Source organism: Phycodurus eques, chromosome 7 (genome assembly GCF_024500275.1).
Source record: "Phycodurus eques isolate BA_2022a chromosome 7, UOR_Pequ_1.1, whole genome shotgun sequence".
Classification (NCBI taxonomy): Eukaryota; Metazoa; Chordata; class Actinopteri; order Syngnathiformes; family Syngnathidae; genus Phycodurus; species Phycodurus eques.
The window spans coordinates 13,372,363-13,396,305 of NC_084531.1; the positions used below are offsets into that span (position 1 = coordinate 13,372,363).

Below are 23,943 nucleotides of genomic sequence, written 5' to 3' on the forward strand. Positions count from 1 at the left end.
TCAATCGCCTTTCAGCGAAATTCGCCGTTTTGATCTCAAAATAGGCCATTTACGTGAATCGTATATCGCTGTTTCAAAATTCTAGAACGCTGGCAGCTCGATCCATTCCACAGATCCACCATCCACACACAGATGTAATTGTGAATATTACTCCGTGGCAGACTAATATGCAAGCGCATCGGGCCTCTGCGCCCAGGGCCTGCTTTGGGTAAACCGCAGGAGTTAAAAACGATAAAAACCAGATAAAAACACTTCCGCCGCTTCTGCTGTGAAGAAGTAACGGTACTTTTAGTCCGTTACAATGATCAAATGTCGCTCGCTACTTTTAGCAATTGTTGCTTCTTTATCAACTATTTCGTGCGCGAGACTACGACTTAGACTTCCGCATTGGGCGCGGTTTGCGCCAATCCAATTTAAGCCCTAGTAACGTTTAAGTCGAGTTCATCAATCAAACGACAAAATAAAGTCACATGACCTAACACGTCTTCTGTTGGGCTTCACGGTCATAGGTATTAACACTAGATAAACCAGCCCGGCTGTCGTGCCTAAGTGGCCACCATTTTGGGATGGTCGTCATTACCATGAATGCAACGGCGAGCTCCTCTTGTTTACATTTAGACGAACAAAAAAAAACAGCTTTCGTGTATTGCAGTATTTGCCTGGCACTGTCTGCCCAAACGTTGATATTTCAGCTCACTTCTAACTTGAGAGAACACCGTGCAGTAAATTGCAGGTGTTTACTAATACGCAAATTTCAAGCTGACTTGGCATCAGCGCAGGGAAATACACATCTAGACCACACCCAACACTGATATAAACACAAGCAGGACACACGCACACATTGGACACAATTTGCTAAACACGCTGACATTGCAATATTAAGCCATTTAAGGGCATAGAAGTCGGTCAACAGGGAAGTGGAAATGGACGGCATGTCTGTTGATAGACTTGAATGTGCACAATTGCAGGAAGGCTTAAAAAGAGTGTGATCCTGTTTATTCTTTCTTTATTTTTGATTAAAGTTTCCAGGAATTCTCTTCGTAGTTGGGGTTGCCTCTGGGTTTTCGAAGGGGTGGACTATTTCCATGGAAGAATGTTGGGAACTGTACGGAATACAGTGGACCCAAAACATGTTTTCCTGTAACATGTTTGACCTGTTTGTTGCCATTATAACAGCTGTATTGTTTTCAGTGACATTTGAACAGTATCCAGAGCAGTTAAATACTGTATTGTCAAACTAAAATAAAGTAAAACTGCTCGCCATTTGAAGACCCCTGACATTAATTGTAATGTTATTCACGAATAGTGAAAATCCCCAAATAATTGACGACCACCCCAAAAAGGGGTTCGTAATTGCCTACAGGTGCCACAAGATAGCGGCCTAGCAATTAAAAGGAGACTGGTATTTTGTTTGGATTTATTTATTTATCGTGATCTGTTGTAACACAGACACAGAATCAGCAAAGCATCAACACCATGCATGCATCTAGAATGTACACAATCATGAACCCATGTTACATAAGTGTATTAAATAGTTAAATTATTCAGCAAACCACCCTCATGACGCTCATCGATAGTTGTGTTAGCCAGCATACTAGCCTAAATAACACGATAGCATAAACCGACGTGCAATCGCAAATACGCGCACTAGCACTTAACACAAAGAGTATAAGTGATTTAATTCCCCTTTTGGCATTTACACACAATAGTTATTCGAGAATACAGGCAAATTGTAACGGCAAATTAGCATACAATGGCTTTTTGTAGCTACATCGGTAGAGAAGAAAAAACATAATTTCACTTTTACTGTGCATGGGGTGTGTTCAAGGACTGCCAACAAAAGGACATTTCAAACGCAGATGAAAAAAAACCCATCATTGAATGAAACCAAACTACAAAGTAATACATTAATTGCTTTGTCCTGGTTACAAAAAATAGCAAATCGGCGAGGTTTTCATTGAATAATGGAGGATAGGTTAAAAAATAAATACATTTGTACATGCCCAACTGTGAATATACAGTGGTTCACTGGACAAAATTCTATGAAATATGACTGGACAAGACATTTTGCAAACTCAGTTCAAGACAGAGCACAAATGTCACCAAGCTTCTTCTTCCTACTCTTCTTCATGTGTAGAGCATCACAATCGCCTCCGTTGGCTTCAGGCCCTCGCTGTTTGTTACACTCGCCGCTTACGAGGGTCTCAGCTGTCGGGAGGTTATCGATGAGCTCATAGAGAGTGAAGATGCAGAAGCAGATCTCGTCGTAGGCCGTCCTGGAGCCGCACTCCAACAGGCAGGCGAAGGCCACGGCGGGCGGGGAGCCGGGCGAGGGCGGCAGCTCCACGTACGCCAGGTCAGAGTAGGCAGACGGACCCTCGTAGATCACCCAGGGCCCTCGCCAGCTGTCAGGGTCCCGGGGGTAAAGACTCAAGAAGACGCCTAGATCCTTTCGCGCACTGGTCCATGTTGGGTGGGAATACAGCACCCACGTGGGGGTGAGGAAATCTGGGGAGTTGTTTTTTTGTGATGGGATGGGGGAGGTTAAATAGTGTCGAGAGTTCTGGGTGAGTAGGCGCGAGTGGAACTCAAGATGTAAATGTAGTGGAGCCGGGAAGCCCACTACGCTACCATGACAACCATTACGAGGCTCCACCAACCGCTGCACCAGCTGACCCTCCTGAAAGGTGGCCCCGTCGTCCAGACTGAGGGCTTGCACCCTGAAGCCCAGCCGGCTGCGTGCATTGCAGTACAAGAAGTTGGTCCCGTCCTCCTCGTCCACCGACACCACCTGGCACTCCACGCTCTCCGGGCCCGGAACAGTGTCCCCTAAACGCCACGTTCGCCCGTGGGTGTCGCTGTGAAAACAGAAGGCGCGCGGGGACGTCTGGCACAGCTTTCCGAAGCACTGCTTGCACTCGATGTGGTAAGCGTAGGCGGGAATGAGGAGGCGTCCGGACTTGAGCTGGATGCCATGGCCTGGGCCGAGTGCAAAGGTGGCCCATTCTGGAAAAGGAGCCAGAAAGGAGGTGTAAAAATGACAAAAGATGGCAGCGTAGCACTTAAAACAGATAGGATCATAAAGCATCAACGTCACCCTTCGAGCACATGCACCATCATGAACCCATGTTACAGAGACGACTGTATTCAGTAGTTAAATTATTCAACACAAACCACCTTCACATGAGGTTCATCAATAGTTTTAGGTTGCATGCTAACCAAACTGATGTGACATCACACATGCCCACTAGCGCTTTACATAAAGATTATTAAGTCATTAAACTTATCTTTTGGCTTTTACACAAAGTAACAAATGTTAGGAAATACAGACGAATTGTAACGGGAAAGTAGACTACACCGGATGCAAGTACTGTAGCTGCAATCTTTTTCCTATGAGGGCCATACTTCTGACCCACCACAAGAACTGAATCCAAAACATTGTACCCTTGCAAAAATATTGCAAAATGAATGTACATAAGCAAGTATCCAGTGTGTGTCTATTTTAATTACAATTAGATCTGAATGTAAAAAAAAAAAAACAGAAAAAAGGAGGTGCCTGACCTTTGATAGTGTCTCCAATGACCTGCTGTGTGAGGTCAGTGGCCGGACCCCACGTGACGCCATTGTCCGTGCTGGAGACATAGCAGAGGCGTGTTAGGTTCTTCCCCGTGGCCAGCTGGAAGGATTCGGGGATGTGGCCCAGAATAGCGATGAAGAACAGGAAGAGGGTGCCTGTGAAGTCGTCGTACACCGGGCACGGGTTCATGGAGCGATGGCCCGGCAGGTACGCTGTGCCCACAGCGTCCATGCCTTCCCACTGGAAATGCAGAGGATGACTTAATATTTAACCCTCCTGTTGTGTTTTTTTTATGGGACAACGTGACCTGCTGCATGTTTAATCATCCCCAAAAACACAAATTCAAAAATATTTCAAATAAAATGAAGGGAAAGTACCAGATTCGGCCTGCTGCATCATCTTACGCAGCCGGAAAAAGTTCTTGAGCCCTGAGAAACGTTGATCAGCAAAGTATATGATTGTCATTATTTATTGTTTTACTATTGGTAGTTTTTAAAAATGTTTTCTTAACCCCTATTTCATTGTATCTGCACCATATAGTGAAAATGAAGGCTTACTAATGGTGTTGAATCATTATGTACAGCACTTTATAACAGCAGTGGTTGTTTTTAAAAGTGCTCTTTAAACAAAGTTGAGTTCAAGGGTCAAGGGTCCACCTCCGAATCCCTTCTCAATAAACCATTCTCCACAAACTTCTTCAGCCTCCACCTGCTTCTGGGTCCACTTAAAATTGATACCATCGTATCGTGACACCATTGACGTTTTGGTGATACTTAGAAACATGTAGCAACTATAGACGTAATACGTCATCCACGGTAATTTTATTTACCGTAATTTCTCATGGATAATACACACCCCCAAAGTTGAACTCAAAATTCTGGAGAACCCTTCTACCTATGTATAATGCATTTTTACAATCCATGATTTTGCTTTTACCCAATTGATCAAAACATGAAGTATTATCTGTATTTTGTTTGTTTTTTCAAAGAATTATTCTGAAGCACTTTATTTGAACACGTAACACTTCCTTTTTATGTACTTCCTCTTATTTTGATATTCAGAGCCCTACTTTTATTTTGTAAATGAGAAAACACACAGTTGTGCTCATATGGTTGATTACCCAGGCAGCATTTGTAAGATGGGTACAATTCTTTAAAAAAAAAACATGAAGGGCCCGGCGAAACACAATTGTATTGTAATGCGATTTAAATTAAACTGTCAAGCATTTCAGGAAAGCATTATGATTAAACAAAACATAACCATAAATACATTAATGATGGTTGTTATTCAGTCATCAGTCCTATTAAAAAAAACAAAGCAATCACAAATTCTGCCAGGGTATGTAAACTTATGAGCACAACTGTACATATATGCAGTCATACGTACCCCTTTCTAGGTGGTGGTGGCATATTAGAATGAAAGTGTACTCTTTTCACTTTTCTCATAACCTCTAGGTGGGAGGTTTCATAACTTCTTTTTTCCATTCCCTCCTATACCTATGTATAATACGCACTATTGACTTTTTGCAATTTTTAAGGGGGAAAAGAATTTCCATTATACACGAGAAATTACGGTAATTCCATCAGACAGCAAGTATACTTTGAGGAGTTTGATGCTGCATTGTTATCGCTATGAATATGACTGGTGACCCGAAGTTGGCACGCCACCTCAGCCCAAACACGGAAGTGGAAACGTGCATTTAGTCCATTGTGATGGTTTTTGCCTTTTGTTGATGTATAGGTTTGATGAGCGCGACCTGAGCATCCAGACTGCAGTCACATCGGATACATATCTGATTTGTATCCACATATGAAAGAGGCCTCGGTTGGATATGAAAAAAAAAATCACAATTGTACTGCTCACACTGACATAAAAAAAATCTGATACATGTCACATTAGGCAAAAAAATTGGAATTGACCTGCAGTGTGAACATATCCTTTGACTCGTCGACTAATTGGTTCAATCCCTATGACTAATATGATGAGGCGACTATACATTTTATATGGTTTTAGAGTCATAACGGCCCTCTGAGGAAACCATGACAATAATGTTGCCCACAATATTTTTTTTTTTATTCCTTAAAGGATTGACTGGTGATCAGTCCAGGACCCCACCTCTCACCCGAAATCAGCTGGGATAGACACCACTTCACATAACGAGGGCAAGCGATATAGAAAAATGGATGACTAGAACTACCTGGAAGCTAAGCAATGAATATCTCTCACCTCAACATAATTTGTGTAGAAAGTCCCTCTTCTCATGACCAGCAGGTGAGCATGGGAATCGGAAGGGCTGAGTCTCTCCTCGCAGAAGGCCAGAAAGGAGCTGCAGCGGGGCAGGTAGAGCAACGCCGGCACGCGGTACGTCACCCCGTTGGGCTCCTTGCGGAAAAGGACAGACCTCGCTGGGAAATATGGTGCCCTCATCGTGCTCGGGCTAACTGTAAATATAAAAACATGCATCTTCATGGCGTATTTTTTATAGTTCTTTATTGATGGCATTAGTTAGTTGTGGTAAATGCCTTTCATTATCAATATAATTACTGTAAGAAGAATCCCTGTCTGTCTGTGTAGAAAAAAAAAAAAAGAAGGATACCTACATTGAGATCCTGCTTTGTGGAAAGGCCTCTTTGACTGTGTGATGTTAAAGTGGGCTTTTAGTTTAGTGTGTTGTTCTTTTTTTTTTTTTTTTTGGTAAAAGGGGGCCCTCCCCTGCCCTCCCCTGCCCTCCCCTCCCTGCCACCTATTCAACGCACCAGCTTAGTATGCTTTTCACTGACCCACAAATGGACCGCACTCATCAAGTCTATAGCTTTGGATGAATCAGCGGAGAGTGGTCATTGTGGAGATAGAATGTCATGTGGTTGTTTTGGGGGCATGCTGAATAAAGATTGGATGAGCAGGAGCTCCCCTGCCAGGTTTTTTTTTTTTTACTTTGTCCGAAATCATGTGTGATAAACACAACACTGCGCCACCTGCACAAATTGAAGAGACCAATACAAGAGCTGTGTCATATATAAATGGTCTTGACAAATAATCAGTGAATAAAAATATATTCTTTAAAAATTGATATTTTATTTTAGAAAGAAATGTATAGAATATAGAAAAAAATATATTAAATTTGTATAATATACACATTATACATGATAACATGTTCTTCAAAAAATTATTCGATTTTTATTATATGTATTCTTTAAAAATACTCTTATTTTAGAAAAAAAATTAACTGAAATATAATACTTGTTTCCATTTTGGAATATTCTTTAAAAATACTATACTACGAATCTACTATTTTCGAAGACAAGCAAGAAAATGGCACGAGAAATATGTCCAATTTTCTTTTATTTGTATTTTTTTATTCTTAAATATTTGTTTTATTTTCTATGTATTATTTAAAAGTATTCTGCTATTTTTATTTCAGACAAAAAATATCGCTAGAAATATGTCAGCAAATATGTTGAATTTGAAAATGAAATATGCAGCAACAGTCGGATGTTGTTTTTGCTTCAGTCTAGTGTATGTGACGTCACCAATTGAATGGCATGAAAGTGGGGCGTTATTAGGATTCCCACATAGTTTCTAGGCAGTACACGCCCCACTACAACGTGATTGGCTCCTGCGTCTGGGACGGGAAGGCTACCAAATGTGAGATGACCTTCCCAAACTTTTAGCACATTTGTACGAAATAACAACAAAGGAGGTTTTTATGGTTAGGTTTAGGGATAGGGTTAAGGATTAAGGTGGTTTAGAATGAGTTAAAGTTAGGATTAAGGTGAGTGGGAAATTTAAACCACAACTGTACTGTTTTTCCGCCTGGAAGTGGTAGGGCGTATTCTGCAGGGATACAACAGCCAATAATAGCGCAGCACCGCATGTCCTGGAGCCAGTAATATTGGAGCAGGGCGTGTCCAGCCTAGAAAATATGTGGGAATCCTAATAACGCGAATAAGACACATGGTGGTTAGCTTGTTGAAATTTCGCACCGTTTCGTCCTTTTACCTTATCAAAATCACAGCTATTGACAGCGTAACACCACATAAAACAAATGCTATGATCTTTTAAGCGGTTATTTTACACGTAAGTACAAGGTGGCTGAATGTTTTTGTCTGTGTGTGGAAGACGGAATCCACGTGAATCTTTAATGTTGTTAATTCTGGAAAGAATGTTTGACAAGACGTCCGAAAATAGCGTTGTTCACGTAGAAAACATGCAGGTGCATAAAAAAATATATCTAGTCATCTGTTAACCATTTATTTTTTAAGGGCTGACGTTGCAAGAGGGGAGGTGCAAATTATATTAAAGTGTTTTGGGGTTATAGTTTTTGGTATACTGATGGTTTAAACTATTATATACTATTATATATATATATATATATACTATTATATATTATTACTATTATATATAAATATATATATATATATATATATATATACTATTATAGATGTTTTTTGGGTGAGATAGATCCAACAGGGAAACAAACAACTACTTGTTTTTTTTTTTTTTTGGTTTTTTTTTTGTTTACTTGTTTTTTCCCGCTATTCCTGGAATTGCCCTCTCTGTCCCTGTCCCCTGCGAATAGCATACTGGATGAAAAAGTGTCTGAAGCGATCACAATTCAGCTTTTTTTTCCCCCTTTTCTCTTAGCATGGCCAAGCTGTGGTGTGAGGGTCACGCCACGGCCATTTTGTGTGTGTGCGCATCCCCAGGCCCAGAGGGACTTGTCGCCTCAGGTTCAGAAGGCGGCGAGGTTGCCATTTGGAGCCAAGAAGGATGCGTCGTCGGTCGCCTTAACCTCCTGGGCGAGGAGGACTGCACCAGTGTGGCGTTTTCTCCCGCAGCGCCGGGCATCCTCTACGCGTCGCACGGCGACACGGTGAGCGTGCTCGACCCCCGGAACCTGAAGGGCGCCGTGAAGGAATTTCCCAATGTCGGGGAGGAGGAGATCAATGCGTTGGCGCTGAACGAAAGCGGTTCGACGTTGGCGCTGGCCGATGACTCCGGGACGGTCCGGATACTGGAGCTTCCCGAGGGGAAAGTGTGCAGGACACTTCGCAGACATACCAACATCTGCTCCTCGGTGGCTTTTAGGCCGCACAGACCCAACAACCTGCTGTCTGCTGGACTGGACATGCAGGTCAGAACATGACACACAATGTCAGACAGTGACAGTTTGTAGGATTTTGCCATTAGACACCAAGACATGCATCCATTTTTTTTTATTGTACTTGTCCTCATTGGGGTTGCAGTTGAGCTGGAGCATATGTTAACCGACTTAGGGCGAGAGGCAGGGTACAGCTTGGATTGGTCACCAGTCAATTGCAAGGCACATTTAGACAAAGAAGCATTCACACCTCTGTAGGGCAGAACGATATATTTTTCTGATCAAATTCGTGATTTCAGACAACAGTACCATGTGATTGCCAAAGCTGTGTTTTTATTTATTTATTTATTTTTGCACCAGCAGCACTCCCGAGTGACCCAGAATCTGTGTCAACTATGTGTATTATCTGGCCAAGCTCACCAATCAGAAGTGGCATGCAATAAGAAAAGCACAAGCCAAGGGCTAATTGCTTCATTTCAAATCCATTGTGATGGTGCATAAAGGCAAAATGCAAATAAATAATAATCTTTCATTGTCCAAATCCTTACTAGCGGTTGTTGTACTTTTGCGGTTCAGGTGATGCTGTGGGGTCTGCAGAAGGCACGGCCCCTTTGGACCCTCAACCTCCAGGACATAGCAGAGGAGGAAGACGACCACCAGCAGCGTCCCGGTCAGCTTTTTAACCCTCCGTTGGCCCACTGCGTCTCCGTGGCCAGCTGCGGAAACATCGTAGCTTGCGCCGCAGACGACGGCCGGGTGCACCTAATGCGGGTTGGCGGCGGCTCCAAACTGGAGCAACAGGGGGCGCTCAAGGCGCACTGCCACGGCGCCTCCCAAGCGCATTTCGTCCCATTCCTCTCGCACCCATACTGGCTGGCCTCGGGGGGCAACGACGGCCGCGTGGCTCTGTGGGACGTCAGCAAACACCCCGTGGTGACTCTGGAGGGGAAGGCCAAAATCAAGGGCGCGGCCGCCCCGTACAGGAAGGGCAAAAGCAAGGCAAAGAGAAAAGGAGAGGAGGCGCGAGAGGAACATGAGGGTGACGTGGGGGTGACGGAGAAGTCTGGACCCAAAGTGAACATCAACCATGGGGACAAAGTTAACTGGTTGTGTCCTGCTTTGCTCAAAGGAACGGCAAGTCTCCTTGTGGCCGATCAGAGTTCAAGTCTTACTGTCTATCCTCTGGCTGAGCCGTAGATTACGCTACTCCAGTCATCCATCCACACGTACTGTATTTTACATTGGAAATAGCTCACGGCACACCACCAAACAAAAATTATACAGTAAACCCTCGCTATTCCCAATAGCGAAAAACTGCAAGTAAGGCCCATGATGCGGCCGAAAGCATCCGAACTGGACAATTGTGGTTTGGCAAAAGGAAGATTCCATCCCTGTGAAACCGAATGAAATTCCATTTGGGTTCGGCCTGTTTACTCCGATTGCGGCGTTTATATGGAGCTTTTTCATTCGGTTTGGGCTTCTAAACTGATTATAATCAGAATAGAAGGCTCGATGTAAACCTGGATAATTATGTCATTCCATTCACTGGCTATACAAGCTTTTCGACGACATTAGATGCCACGCTTTGCTTTCTAGCCATTACCCACAGGTACATATGAAATTATAAATACAGTGGTATGTTGAGATGTTTATTTTTTTCTGTTGCCATGCTCATAACTGAAAACATTTTTTACTTCAATGGATGTGCTGATTCTTTTGATGTGCGTGCCTTGGCCACCTGGGGGAAATATGATACAGAAGGATATACATGAAGGAGCTGGCCACAATTACTCAGTAAGTCGCATTAATAGTAGTCGTTCTTTGCAGACGATAAACGGTGTATGCCTGAGTTTTTATATTGTCTACATATTTCGCTCCACCGTTTCTTTTCGAATGTCTGTTGCTTACAGGGTTGTAACACCGCTACTTAGATGGTATTTGCTATCCCGTCTATGGCCTTTCTCATTGTGTTAGCATTAAAGCTAGCGGATTTAAAAGACAAAAGCCATGGTGTTGTTTTAAATACACTGTCATTCTTTGTTGTATGTTTAGTTTGACAGTAAACTTCAACTGGGAGTGGCATTAAACAGCTTGAAGACTCTTTTTTTCAAGATTGGTCACGTTTTGCCAAGCTGCAGCTTGATGTGACATGAACTGCGTTAAGCTTGTATCTCAAGTCAAAGCAAAAAAAAAAGAAGAAAATGTCAGAATGACTGCTCTCGAAAAATTTAATTGGTGTCACTCGTATCTAAAGGCACCACTGTACATCCCTGTTAGTCAGGGTTTGGCACCATCTTGTGACATTTGAGAGTAGCTGGGTTTTTTTCCCATGCAAAAGTTGCACAGTAAAAAAAGAGGTGAAGAGGGAACAGTGAATAGGCAGGGTATTTTTGACTTAGTATGAAATCTGGGCTTGTTTGGCTGAACTAGTGTTCTCGAATGAATGGCAACAGGTGGATACACAGGTTTAATGTATATCTATTCTCTAATCTATTGGAAGAGCATTTAATTGTTCTACCGGTCACTATCGCTGGCATAGGTGAACAAACATTACATAGTTGAACTTGTAGTATATACATTTTTTTCATAATGCTCTTGATTTGACTGCAGTGTACTCTTTGTGAGTCCTTCCTGTCACCCTCTGGCTGTTTTCTAGAAAGCACTGAACAGGAAATGCTTTGTTACAACAAAGTGTGCGATTTCTGTGGTAAACAGGACATTACTTGTTTACATTTCACATACGGATGGGCCACTTCAGGCTAGATACTATATTAATCCTGTGACTCTTTATTTCTGTGCAAACAGCTTTATTAGTACCCGAGGGCAATTCAAGAAGGTGTTTGTTTTTGTGCTAAACACCAGTCTAATCCAATTACAGTTGGAACCTCCAAATTCTGAGAACACCCCTCCAAAAATTTTAATTTGGAGTTCAAATAGAATGTTCTGGAAACTCTTAAGTCATATGCACATTTTAACCTTCAATTAAGTTGTCATGCTTGTTTTTGCAAAGCTACCTGGAGAAAATCACAAGTACTGGGAGAACATGCAAAACAGTTGGAGCTAAGATTTCAAATCCGAGCTTCAAAAATGTGAAGCAGACACGCTCACCACTAGTCTGCGATAACCATAGAACCAGAAATTTATAACACGCCACTCTTCTAAGAGAGTAATTGTACTTTGTTTTATTTGACAATCATCTACTTTTTTTTTTTTAACAACTGATGAATGTTACTCAATACATTGCTTATGGATTGTAGGTTTTATGATGGGGACAATTTGAGGCCGGAAAAAAAAAAATTCCAATGGGGTATAAAAAAAAAAAAAAAAAAAAAGATTTTCTCCCCAGTGTCATAAGTGACTCACAAACTTAGTGCTCTGTGGGGTTCATTTGATTCCATCTGTTGTCATTTTGTACAACTAAGAAAATGTTTTTGTGAAGTACCTGTCGTTACAAATTCATTCTTCACCACAATCCCACACATTCATACTGCTCTAAAGCAAAACATTTGTCAGAATAAAAAGGCAAAGCTTTCCATTGATAATGAAATAACAAGTGTATTCACCCGTGATTTCTTTAAGCTGTCCACAAGTTGCGTTTGCAATAAATGTGCCAATACTTATTGTCATGTTAAAGCACGATGTTCGCTATTACATTTGCACTGCAAAGCAAGCAAATAGTCGTTCCATGATTCTCCTCCAAGCAAATTGGACCTTCACAGTCTTAATGGATTTGATTGAATCTTTGGGTGGTCATCCTTCCAAGTGTTATGAGATTGTTCATGTGGATGGTGGCTGCCAGCGAGGTCTCCACTTTTCTTCTTTTTTTTTTTTTTACAGCCTAGCCAGGCTGCTCTCTAAGCTCTGGATGTCGGCGTCGGCCTCTTCCCCTTTGGCCCCCCGGGCGCTGCACTCCAAGAATTTCACTTTTATGGGCAGCTGGCTGAACTCAAAGTCCTTGCCTTTCTTGCCCAGGTACACGCTTCCACACGCCGAGCCGTCCTGCGAGCTGAGGGCCGCCGAGCGAGTCACCCGCAGTGTATTCCTATGACAGAACAAGGGGGACATCAAAAATGGCTTGTGTACAAATAATAGGTCTCCACTAATGTAGTTAACTCACAGTTCCTTTTCAAGCTGCTGCTGAATCAGTTTGGCTGATTTTGCCATGGTGATATCTAAAAAGGAGAATGATATATTAAGGTCAGTTTTGGATGCAAGTTGGTACGGTGAGTTGCTGCGAAACAGAAGAATGGGGTCTGCACCCTGTTTGTTGCACGCCACAAGAAGCATGGGGGCGTTCCTGCAGAGTACTGCGTCGGTCAGCAAAACGTACAGGAACTCGGCGACATCTCTCACTTCCTTTTGGAAGATGGCGCTGTCCACCACAAACACAATGGCTCTAGAGATGAGGGAAGATGGGAGTGGATGGAAGGTTGTCATTGGCTTTCACCAAATCAAACACTTGGTTACATGAAAATTTTACTTGATACTTTGTATACAAATAGTGGGATCTTTGGCGTGCCTGCCCACCCATTAGATTTGAAATTAAATAAAGCTATAATGGTTAACCATTATGGTTAGCCATTTTGGCTTTGCGCATACATTTGCATTCTGGATGCGAATCCATGAACATTTGCACTGGAGGGAGTCTCCAGAAGTCTCTAATAACACCTAAAGTTCACTAGATTTGATGTTCATCGCTTTTTGGGAAAAGCAGTTGCTAGAGGGGTCATAAAATGCACCAGATCTGGTCGTCATAGTAACGAAAGCCATACTCTGCATTAACATGAGAAAGAACTGTGCCCCCAAAACAGAGTGATTTGAACCTAAATGAAGCAAGTTGATGGGTACGCCGTAACTATTGATCCTTTGTGTATTTTGACAGAAAAATGTCACTTTTTACCTGAGATTGTTTTATTATTGTAAGAGAAGACATAATGTCTCCTTTAAATGTAGACATGTCCTGTTCTCACCGAGCTGCTGATTTGAACTTTTCCAAATACTGTGGACGCAGACTGTCATGACCTGGCAAGTCTATCAGAGTCCACATGGTGTTCTGAACAGGGCAAAACCAAACAAAAACATGAAGTTAATGCATTAAGCAACTGAACCACTAAGAACCAGAGTGGTCCAACTCAATTTTTGTCATTTGTATGTAAAGTGCATCAATGAATAGGTGGCATCATTCAGAGGAATACTTATCTGTACTGGTCTAAATCAAGGGTTCTTTCCAATTTATTGCATTCATCACGTTCCCTGATTCTTTCAAAGACTGGGCCAACATCCCAGAAAGTGAGGTTCACAGGTTCATATATTGATAGAAGACAGTAAGAAAGTGTGCTTTTGCATGGGTTGAAGTGCATCTTCATGTCAGTAAATTTGACTCTTACTGATCGTCTTTCATGCAATATTGATAGACTGATGGATGTTTGGATTTAGACCACTACTCCACTCTGTTTCTAATCCCAGTTTCTTTTCTTCAGGCAATTTAGATGGTACTGACTGCGATCCAACCGAGATGAATCTGAAGACGAAAGTACCCCAGTTGTGGACAAAGGTACTATCAATATGATCCCACATGAGTATCCATATGATCCAAGTCCTCAATCATTATATTTGGCAAAATTCTAGGAAAACCAACATTTCTGTAGAAACGAGTCTTCGGGAGAAGTAATAATTGGCATATGAATCCATCATCCAGTCATATAAAAACGATATAAATGCATCAAAAATATTTCACTCTTTTATAAAATGACAAAAATGGAACTAGACCACTGAAGTTATCAGTTATAAAAAAAAATGATAAAACCTACCCTATCATTTTTCGCTTTATATGGAGCACTACTGTCTGTAATGGAGGTCTGAGTCCGTTTAAATTTCCCGGACAGCAGCTGAAAAAAAGAAAAAAAGCATTAACCGTGTAAAAAGGCTTCGGTCTCGTGTCTGCTCGGGAGTATTGAACAGGCGATGCCAAGCCACTTATCCGGGTTAGGCGTACACTCACTCGGCTGAAGAGAAGCGTCTTGCCCGCGTCGCACAACCCGACTAGCAGCACCGCACTTTGGACGCTTTTACTAGTTAGAAAGTACTTGAGGAAAACTGCGGGGACAAACAAGAAAGGGCTAGCCGTTAATGTTTGTGAACTTGAAGACCACACTCCAGACGCATATATGCCAAGGGACGTTGGCTTAGCCGTTAGCTTCGTAGCCCAGGCACACTTAGTCACTTTAACAATTAGGCGTCGTGTAAAAGTCAGAGTTACGCACACATGTTTTCAAAAAGGCACACGCCAAATGTCCCTAAAAAAAATAAAAAAATAAAACTATCAAGAGGCCATTAGCCTGCTAGGCTAACGTTAGCATTCTACCACACCGCATGTGATGATCACAACAGCCAAAGCCACGAGGACCCCGATGAGGAAAAGCGGGTCCTGGTCTTCCAGCTGCTGGCGCACGGCCTCAATGTAAGGCTCCAGTGAGAACCCCGCGTCCGTTTTTCCTTCCATGTTGCCGGTGATGTCCGCCTCCATCGATCTATCTGCCCGTTGACGCTTGTTAAACGTGAACAGTAAGCTTGGGACACGTCTACTTCTTGGCGGAAGGGCTTGTACTTGCGCCATTTTACCTGCTGGTGGCGCTGCTTCCCAACACACCCACTTGACTTTTTAATGAACAAAAATGTGGTGTAAATGTGCGGTAAACGTCGTACTTCTTATATTTAACAATGAATACAGCGTAGTTTTATCAAATTAATTAACTCATAGATCCTTGGGTTCATAGGCGTGAAATTGGCGCCTTTTGTGTGACGCAAATGACAAGAAGTGGTTTTGGTTGCCCCGTTCATTCCTAATGTGACGCCTGTAATTAGACTGTGACGTCGCATGGCTTTTAATTACCACTGGGCGTTTTATCAACTTCATTAGTTAATGCATCTTTATGGGTAAAGACGAAGTGGGTGGGCTTGCCACGTGCCACGTTAGAGGGTTACCAAGTAATAGGTTTTACGCACTGGGCGATTGATCAAATACATTCATAATCTTTTTGGGTTTGTAAGCGTGAAATCGGTGCCTTTTGTGTCACGTTAGTCCCCAAAATGACACGAAGTGGTTTTGGTTCCCAAATCAATTCCTAATAAGTTCCTGTAATTTAATTTGTATTTAATTTTGTCTTTTTACGCACTGGGTATTCTATTAAATTTATATTTAAGGGGGTATAGGAGTGAAAGGGTTGCCCTTTGTGTCACATTAGTCACGGGAATAACAAGAAGTGGTTTTGGTTTCCACGTTCATTCCTAATGGGGTTCCTGTAATTCGCCGGTGATTTAGTCATGGCTTTTACGCACTGAGTTCAGCCCTTGACTCGCATCCAATGCGCCTTTTACGCACTGGATATTTGACTGCGTACAGTGTCACACACGTCAGAAAGCCGCATTCAACTACGGTATATAGGAAGAGGCCGGTTGACAGCACCACTTTGTTTCAAGCCGGCGACGAACTCCAATGACCACCGCGTTGAAGATGACTTTTTAATTCGCAAGGACGTCGACTTGTCATTTGCCGTTCACATCAGGGATTCACTTTGAAAAAAACGAACCGACATGGCTTTGGTGCTTTTGTTGACGCTTTGCTCATGTACGTGTTTATTTGGGGCATCCCTGGGAACAGGTTTTGTTTATCGGCTCCCAGGCATCACCGTGCAGCGGCAGCGCGTCGTACCGGGGCTGAGTGGCTCCATTGGGCCGCCCAGTACCGGCTCCCAACTCAGGTGAGCATATTCCTGCACAACCTCATGCATGCATTTGAACTGTTTTAACACCCGTACCAACACAACTGGTGATAATTCGAATGCATGGTATTATTTTTAATGTCATTTCCTCCACTAATGAAAAGCAGACGGCAAATACCAATCGGTGTTGAATGACTACAAGTCCCAGAATGCACTGCGGTGCTGGTCGTGACCCAGCACTGTAATATTAAGTGTGATTCCCGATGTTTTTAATTTATCGTGGATTGCTAAATAGAAATGACTCCTAAGTATTTTCTGATGTTTTTGGGTGGAATTATTGAGGAGTTGAAACATAGGAAGGAATTAGGGTAACGTTTTTAGGTAAATATAAAATAGACATGTCTGTCCACAAAATTATCCCTTATGTACAAATGAAAACATTCTTTCTGTCAGGGAGAGTGCTCAGAGAATACATTCAAAAATGTAATACAATTTCTCCCTTTACTGATATTTTCTGGATTTTTTTTCTCATGACACAAAATGTGTAAAAAAAAAAAAATTAAAAAAGAAGCAATCTAATCCTTTTTTTATGTGTAATGTGTGTTCAGGAAATGCATCCATTCATCAATTTTCTGTAGCACTTGTCCTCATTAGGCTAGTGGGTGGGTTGGAGCCAATAATTCCCAGGTGACGTTGGGCAAGAGGCGGACTACGCACGGTACTGTTCGTCAGTCAATTACTGGTCACATATTGACAACAACCATTCACACTCACATTCACACCTATGGATAATTTAGAGTCTCGAATATGCATGTTTTTTGAGTGTAGGCGGAAGCTCACACAAGTGCAGGGAGAACATGTAAACTCCACACAGGAAGACTGTAGCCAAGATTTGAACCCAAACCTCAGAACTGTGAGGCAGACCTCCTAACCATTAATCCAACATGCTGCCCCTATGATGAAATGTTTAAAAAAATACAAAATAGAACGTGTTCAGGAAATACCATGCAAAAATAAAACTGTTTACACTTCAGTGCATGTATTTTTAGGCTTTGAAAAAATAAAGGGATAATACCATATATAAAGTAAATACCTAAACAACCTGCACTCACTGTTGGTGTTGGTGTTCACTCATTTGACTTTGGTCCAGGCAGCATTGGTTCCGTGAGGTGTGAAGTAGAATTGTTGTCCGTCTCCATATGTGACAGTGCAGGGTGTCTTCTGCCTTTCTCCTAAGTCCGCTGGGATACGCTCCAGCTCCCTGCAACATTGAACAGGATAAGCAGTATAGAAAGTGGATGGATGGATTGGAACTCAACAACGTTGAGTTCAAAGAAATATTTGCCTACAGGTATTCAAAAGGCTTTCGGCAACGGTGGATTGTTTTATTTTGTGATGATTATGAATAGAGCAATGTCATTAGAGAATAGAGTGCAATTTTCATTTTCTTAAAAATGTGTCAGTGCAGTATTTAATCATTAATGACTGCTTATTTTCAAGCACTGTGCTTTACATTCTTCTTAGGGCCCAGGTTTTACAATAATACTCAACTACGGTATATTTATAATTTCATATGTACCTGTTGCTAGAAAGCGAAGTGTGGAGAGTCTGTCGCCCAAATACACTGGTGTAGTCAGTGAATGGGGCGATGGATCATTGCTAACAGCCTCTCAAAATTTCCCCACTCTACTTTAGTTTCAACCATTTCCTCTCTTTGTAACAATCTGCTACTTCTTTTGAAAATCACACCGTGTTTTTGTGATTCATTCATTCATCTTCCGTACCGCTTACCCTCACTTGGGTCGCAGGCGTGCTGGAGCCTATCCCAGCTGATTCCGGGTGAGAGGCGGGGTACACCCTGAACTGGTCCCCAGGCAATCGCAGGGCACATATAAACAAACAATCGTTTGCACTCACATTCACACCTATGGGCAATTTAGAGTCTTCAATTAACCTACCATGCATGTTTTTGGGATGTGGGAGGAAACGGGGAGAACATGCAAACTCCGAGGCGGGATTTGAACTCTGGTCCTCAGAACTGTGAGGCAGACGTGCCAACCAGTTGTACACTGTGCCTTTTTGGGGTTTCAAAAAAATTTAATAAAAAAATAAATAGAGTACAGTGTATTGTGTGGGAGCTACAAAACCCGATGTATCACAATTTCTACATTGCAACGTGTCAGCTGATCTGCGGTGATCAATTGGTTAGTTAGTGTGTGGCGAACAGTCACCAAGTGTCGTGATGGTTCTCTTGGGTCGCATTAGGCCACGTCGCTTGGTGTGCATCCTAGATTCTATGCTGATGTGTGCAACTATTTAAAACTGCACTCTTGTGTATTATACATGACCTCTTTGTCATTCTGTACCTTAGGAACTGGTGTCAGTACACTGTGTCCAAGACTGTGTCCTGTCAGGTGCAGAATGGGAGCCAAGCCACCGTACAGAGGGTGCTTCAAATCTGCCGCTGGCCTGCAACTTGCTCCAAAGTCCTCAGGTACTGTGTAGCCCAATGATTTTTGTCACACTTCTTCTTTATTTTTTTTTAAGTTGTGCAACTTGTATATGATTTTATTCCCGTTTGTCTGTCTTTCCCCTTATCTCCAGTCCTAATTTGCTCCCATGAAATCACACACACTGTCCTTGTAATAAGTAGTTGAATGTTGTTTTTTTTCTCTTTTTTTTTCTTCTTTAAAATCAGCTACAGGACCGTTCTCAGACCATCTTTCATGGTTTCCTACAAGCAGGTGACTGCTTTGGAGTGGAGGTGCTGTCCCGGGTTTTTTGGCAAGGAGTGTCGTGAAGGTGAGGTGAATCTTATTATTGTTCCTCCGCGTTAAAATGAAATACAAAGCAGGATACACAGTGTGTGTTTAAGTGTGTCTCAAGGCTACATCCGACTTTTTAGCAGCAGCACGCAGTTTCCTGAGCTTCAGCTAATGTCCACTGGTGTGAAGCTGGTTAATTGCGCTACTGTACAGGTGGTCACTTGATATGACTGCTGGTTTATACGAAGTCTGCTTTGGATTAACTTTAAGACCATAGGCATAAAAACTGCTTTCTCTCTCTCTCTACTGCTGAATATGTATTCATGCAATATACTGCTCTGTTAACCATTGATATTATTGGAGTTGACTGAATGAATGAATGAAAAACACACTGGAATGTCCAGCGGGAGCAGTAAAAAGAGTTGTGGTAGTACATTTTCAATGATGACCACTGCTGTTCTTGGATACCACAGACCACAAACGGTGCGCCCACTAAAGACCAAGCCAGTCAGCATGAAGAATGTGTGGAACAGTCTGGTGATTATACACAAGTGTGTGCGTGTGTGTGTGTACATTACTTTGTGTTCAGCGCTGTCAGAACCACACAGGCAAACACAATTCCACTTCATTTTAACTGAATACTTGCAAAGGTCCAACAAACTGGAATCTAAGTGAAATTTTAGCAGAAAAAAAAACCGCCCCAAAAGTCACAAAGGCATTTATCTGTTCATTTGGCTTTATTAGGAGAAGAAAGTACACAGGAAAGTACATAAAGTAAACAGCAGGACTCCAGTGTTTCACAGTCAAGTTTCCAGAGTATTTCAGTCTAATGTCAGCCGTTAGATGATACTTAGCTGCAAATGCTAGCCACCTACCCACCAGCGAGCTAGGTGCTATACATTTCGTCAATTGTTATTAAAGGTAGCGTTTTTGATAGATTTTTACAGTGGACAACTTCCTTTTACACTTGTTTATTTGTTTAAAATTATGACAAGAATGATGTTTTAACATAATAGTGTTAGAAATATAACTTATTTTCACACTTACAGGACAGTTAAGAATAGAGGTGCAACAATTAATCGACTAATCGACAACTATCCATCCAGCCATCCATTTTCCGTACAGCTTATCCTCACTAGGGTCGCAGCCGTGCTGGAACCTATCCCAGCTGACCCTGGGCGAGAGGCAGGGTACACCCTGAACTGGTCGCATGGCACATATAGACGAACAACCATTTATACTCAGATCACTACGGGCAATTTAGAGTCTTCAGTCAACCTACCATGCATGTTTTGGGAATGTGGGAGCAAACCGGTTTACCTGGAGAAAACCCATTGGGCACAGGAAGAACATGGAAACTCCACACAGGCGAGGCCAGATTTGTGAGGCACTTGTGCTAACCATTCATAGTCATCCACTGTGCCGCCCCTAATCGACAACTATATATATATATATATATATATATATATATATATATATATATATATATATATATATAAAACTCGATTATTAAATTAATCAATAACTATTTTGATAATCGATTAATCGTTTAGAGCAGTTGTTCTTAACCTGGGTTCGATCGAACCCCAGGGGTTCGGTGAGGCAGTTGCTGGGGTTCGACGGAGGACTCGACACACACCGCGTATGCGTGCGTGCTTTATCCGTAAAAGCCTTTTTTTAGACTACATTTTGAATGCCTTGTTCATGCCGTTCAAAACGCAAGGGAGCGTCAAAATTGGCTTTTACCATTGCGGCGCTGCACCTCGAGTTGAAATGCTTTGTTCCTTTTTTAAACTATCTTTATTTAACAAGATTTCCATGATACAGTTGACTTGAGTAGCATTGCTGTGCCGTAAGGCAGCGCACCCACTAATAAAAACAGCCCAAAAAATGTACTCTTACCAGTGAACCCTTTTCGAAGATTGTAGAAATAACAAAGAAAAGGAACAGACTTTGTTGTAAATTTTAACAACGAAGTCCGTTCCTCTGATATGAGAGTAGCACTTACCAAGGGGAATTGAATCAGCAAAATTCACATTCACTTAAAGGAAATTTTCATTGAATTGAATTTTTTGTTAGTGTTTTGTGTGAAATTCATGTTTTGTTCTTTTAACACAGTGATTTTGTGTGCAACTGATGCATGGTTCATTTTGTGCATGACCTGGATGACTGAGAATCTACACACACAATAAAATATATACCCGTTTTAAATTTGAAATAAAGCATGTTTTATTTTTCAAATTAGGAAGGGTTCCGTGCACTCCGTATGAAACTTGCGGGGTTCCGTCCCTCCAATAAGCAAAGCGTTGGCATGGCCTGCCCATAGTTGTTAACAATGACCTCAACACTGAAATTTTGCTTGTTGGTCATAATTACCATTGTTGCACTTGGAAAGCCAGGATTTTCCCTTGCCTAAGAAAGCACACATTAGCTAATGGAATCAAGAGAGACTTTTATTACAGAGCTGTTGGAAACGATTATTTGCGTTGGGCTGGATATTATTTCACACAAAGATTAACATATGGCTATATCTTCTCTTTCTGTATTGCCAGCGATTATGGTTCACTTGAGACCAAAGTGGCCACAGAAGTGTGATAAGTATTATGACTGTTTGTTTAAAGCTCGACTAAACTGATTTGCACTCTATATTGACATAGAGCGCAGGGGAAATCATCGCCATATGAATGGCTGGAACACCACACTGGATTTTGTTAAGAACACCTTTTTAAAAAGGGGATGATGTCATTGACAATTTCACAGTAAGGGGAGCAATAAGGACTAGCAAAAGGAGGATGGGAAGTGGGGTCATATACATGAAGGGGTTCTTATGTCATTGTCCTCCAGCTGCTACAAAAAGCGCGGGTGTCGGTTTCTACGGGAACGTGGCCTCGCTCGTATTAATAAACTTGACAGCACGCGTTTGGAACATACAGTGGATATAAAAAGTCTACACAGCCCTGCCTGTTCAAATGCCAGGCTTTTGTGGTATAAAAAAATGAGACAAAATTAAATCATTTCAAAACATTCTCCACCATTCTCGGGCCACCGTCGGTCAATAATGACAATGGATTTAATCCTACCCATCTGGTCTGCTGGGACATCATAGCCTGTGGCTGAACACACCAGTGTGGGAGTGACAGTTTCTGTTTCAGGCCACACCTGTGGATTGTCTGTGTGTTGAGGATGTTGCAGCGTTCTTTTTTGCGGGTCGGCTTAACTTCAGTTTCTCCTCTCTTGGGATCAGTTGTTTAGTCAGGGTACTTCTCTATACCTCAACCTACAAACTAGACAACTCAATAGAAAAAAAATCTTTTCGAGATGCAAAGTAAAAATAAACAACTGAGATAATGCGGTTTCACAAGTTTGCACACAGGCTGTGTTCAGAATTAACCATTCACATCCAAATTCATTTGAAATGGGAGTCAGCACACACCTGCAACCGTTTGAAGTGCATTTGATTAACCCCAAATAAATTTCAGTTCTTACCTTGAAAAAGTAACTAAGTTGCTCAACTTTGTTACTTTGCTGATTGTTTGATTTTAAAAGAAACTTGGTTACTATCCTGATTATTTGTTTTAAATTAAAAGTAGTTGCTTCATTAGTTACATTCAACAGTTGCAGACAACACCGCCTCAACATAAAAATCAGTTTTGCTAATAATTTATTGGACGTTAATAAAAGTATATTTTCGGGAAGGACCAATTTTTGGCCACCCGAATGAGTCGCTTCATAGTCAGTTGTGAGTCTTACGAGGTGGATTGAAGCATTTTGCATTTTTTTGGGCGTAGGTAGTCTCAGACAGTTTTAATTTAATTAAAGCAACATTATTAATTAACTTTCACATAATCATTTATTCTAGCTTAACATTAATGAGTTTTTAAAACTGACATTTAAATAAATGCAAATCTTTAAAACTTTACAAAATCCCAGGGCCTCGCTTTGCTTGGTGCCCTGGTACACCATTCAAATTTCCCCCCCACTTCGATGCCCTAGACTTAAGAAGAAAGCAAACATCATATCTTTTCACGAATGACACAAATAGTATCACGGTGACTTGAATCTGATTATTGGTCTGGAGTTCGGGTTTTGACCGGAACAAACTGGTCAGAACATATAACCCAGTCAGCTTTAGAATAGACTTTAAAGTTCTGCTACTGGTCTATAAATCAAGAAATTAGTTATTTCCTGAATAAAATAAAACAAATGCTAGTGGAATATAAAACCAGGAGTGCTCTCAGATCTCCAGACTCAGGTCAAATAATGGAGCACACAGTGCAAAGCAAACATGGTGAAGCAGCTTTCAGCTGCTATGCTGCTCACAAATGGAACAAGTTAAGTCACACATTTTAAGTCACACAACAAGTTAAGTCACACATTTTAAGGGGGTCTGAATACTTTCCGTACCCACTGTGTGTGTGTGTGTGTGTGTGTGTGTGTGTGTGTGTGTGTGTATATATATATAAAGTCTAGCCCCAAATGTGCTGCCTTTGGAGATATTATAAAAGTTGTAAAAGAAGAAGGACGCAAAGGGTCAAGGGTATTCTGAAATGCTATCAGGCTACTGATGTAGCCCTCAACCATCACCACAAGATTTATGAATGTCCATGTGATTGAAAGATATTACATTCAATGTCTGATATTAACCTCAGATTGCACAGAACATATTGGATATTTTAAGGAATGTTAAGAGAAGAAGGCGGCACGGTGGCCAACTGGTTAGAGCGTCAGCCTCACAGTTCTGAGGACCCGGGTTCAATCCCCGGCCCCGCCTGTGTGGAG

General features: G+C 41.8%; 4 protein-coding genes across 4 annotated transcripts in view; 2 read left to right on the forward strand and 2 right to left on the reverse strand.

Annotated features, from left to right (window-relative positions):
• Window positions 1-2,080: 2,080 nt before the first annotated feature.
• On the reverse strand, window positions 2,081-6,046 carry neu4 (sialidase 4). The gene is made up of 3 exons (XM_061681959.1): window positions 5,804-6,046; window positions 3,562-3,817; window positions 2,081-3,006 (listed from the first exon to the last, which is right to left on the reverse strand). Exons 1-3 carry the CDS (start codon window positions 6,044-6,046, stop codon window positions 2,081-2,083), a joined length of 1,425 nt encoding a protein of 474 aa, XP_061537943.1.
• Window positions 6,047-7,528: 1,482 nt separating this feature from the next.
• wdr53 (WD repeat domain 53) lies at window positions 7,529-10,753 on the forward strand. Its single transcript, XM_061681900.1, has 3 exons — window positions 7,529-7,654; window positions 8,222-8,711; window positions 9,255-10,753. The coding sequence occupies exons 2-3, from the start codon at window positions 8,223-8,225 to the stop codon at window positions 9,873-9,875; spliced, it is 1,110 nt and encodes a 369-aa protein (XP_061537884.1). The 5' UTR covers window positions 7,529-7,654; window position 8,222; the 3' UTR covers window positions 9,876-10,753.
• A 379-nt stretch (window positions 10,754-11,132) lies between these two features.
• srprb (SRP receptor subunit beta) lies at window positions 11,133-15,279 on the reverse strand. The gene is made up of 7 exons (XM_061681479.1): window positions 15,048-15,279; window positions 14,680-14,774; window positions 14,489-14,566; window positions 13,649-13,731; window positions 12,938-13,074; window positions 12,796-12,850; window positions 11,133-12,720 (listed from the first exon to the last, which is right to left on the reverse strand). The coding sequence occupies exons 1-7, from the start codon at window positions 15,202-15,204 to the stop codon at window positions 12,510-12,512; spliced, it is 816 nt and encodes a 271-aa protein (XP_061537463.1). The 5' UTR covers window positions 15,205-15,279; the 3' UTR covers window positions 11,133-12,509.
• Window positions 15,280-16,018: 739 nt separating this feature from the next.
• The window catches only part of LOC133405231 (collagen alpha-1(XXVI) chain), a 28,452-nt gene continuing 20,527 nt past the window's right edge, over window positions 16,019-23,943 (forward strand). The window contains exons 1-3 of the mRNA XM_061682034.1: window positions 16,019-16,438; window positions 18,771-18,893; window positions 19,098-19,201. Of these exons, the coding sequence (XP_061538018.1) occupies window positions 16,272-16,438; window positions 18,771-18,893; window positions 19,098-19,201 (394 nt within the window). The 5' untranslated portion in view covers window positions 16,019-16,271. The remainder of the gene's footprint in view (window positions 16,439-18,770; window positions 18,894-19,097; window positions 19,202-23,943) is intronic.

Coding starts and splice junctions, on each gene's coding strand:
- neu4 (XM_061681959.1), bottom strand. CDS start 6,046: ATGAAGATGCATGTTTTTATATTTACAGTTAGCCCGAGCACGATGAGG. Junction 3,818..5,803: donor TCTACACAAATTATGTTGAG/GTGAGAGATATT, acceptor CTGCATTTCCAG/TGGGAAGGCATGGACGCTGT. Junction 3,007..3,561: donor CATTGGAGACACTATCAAAG/GTCAGGCACCTC, acceptor CTCCTTTTCCAG/AATGGGCCACCTTTGCACTC.
- wdr53 (XM_061681900.1), top strand. CDS start 8,223: ATGGCCAAGCTGTGGTGTGAGGGTCACGCCACGGCCATTTTGTGTGTG. Junction 8,712..9,254: donor CTGCTGGACTGGACATGCAG/GTCAGAACATGA, acceptor TTTGCGGTTCAG/GTGATGCTGTGGGGTCTGCA.
- srprb (XM_061681479.1), bottom strand. CDS start 15,204: ATGGAGGCGGACATCACCGGCAACATGGAAGGAAAAACGGACGCGGGG. Junction 14,775..15,047: donor TGTTGTGATCATCACATGCG/GTGTGGTAGAAT, acceptor TTGTCCCCGCAG/TTTTCCTCAAGTACTTTCTA. Junction 14,567..14,679: donor AGACGCTTCTCTTCAGCCGA/GTGAGTGTACGC, acceptor TCTTTTTTTCAG/CTGCTGTCCGGGAAATTTAA.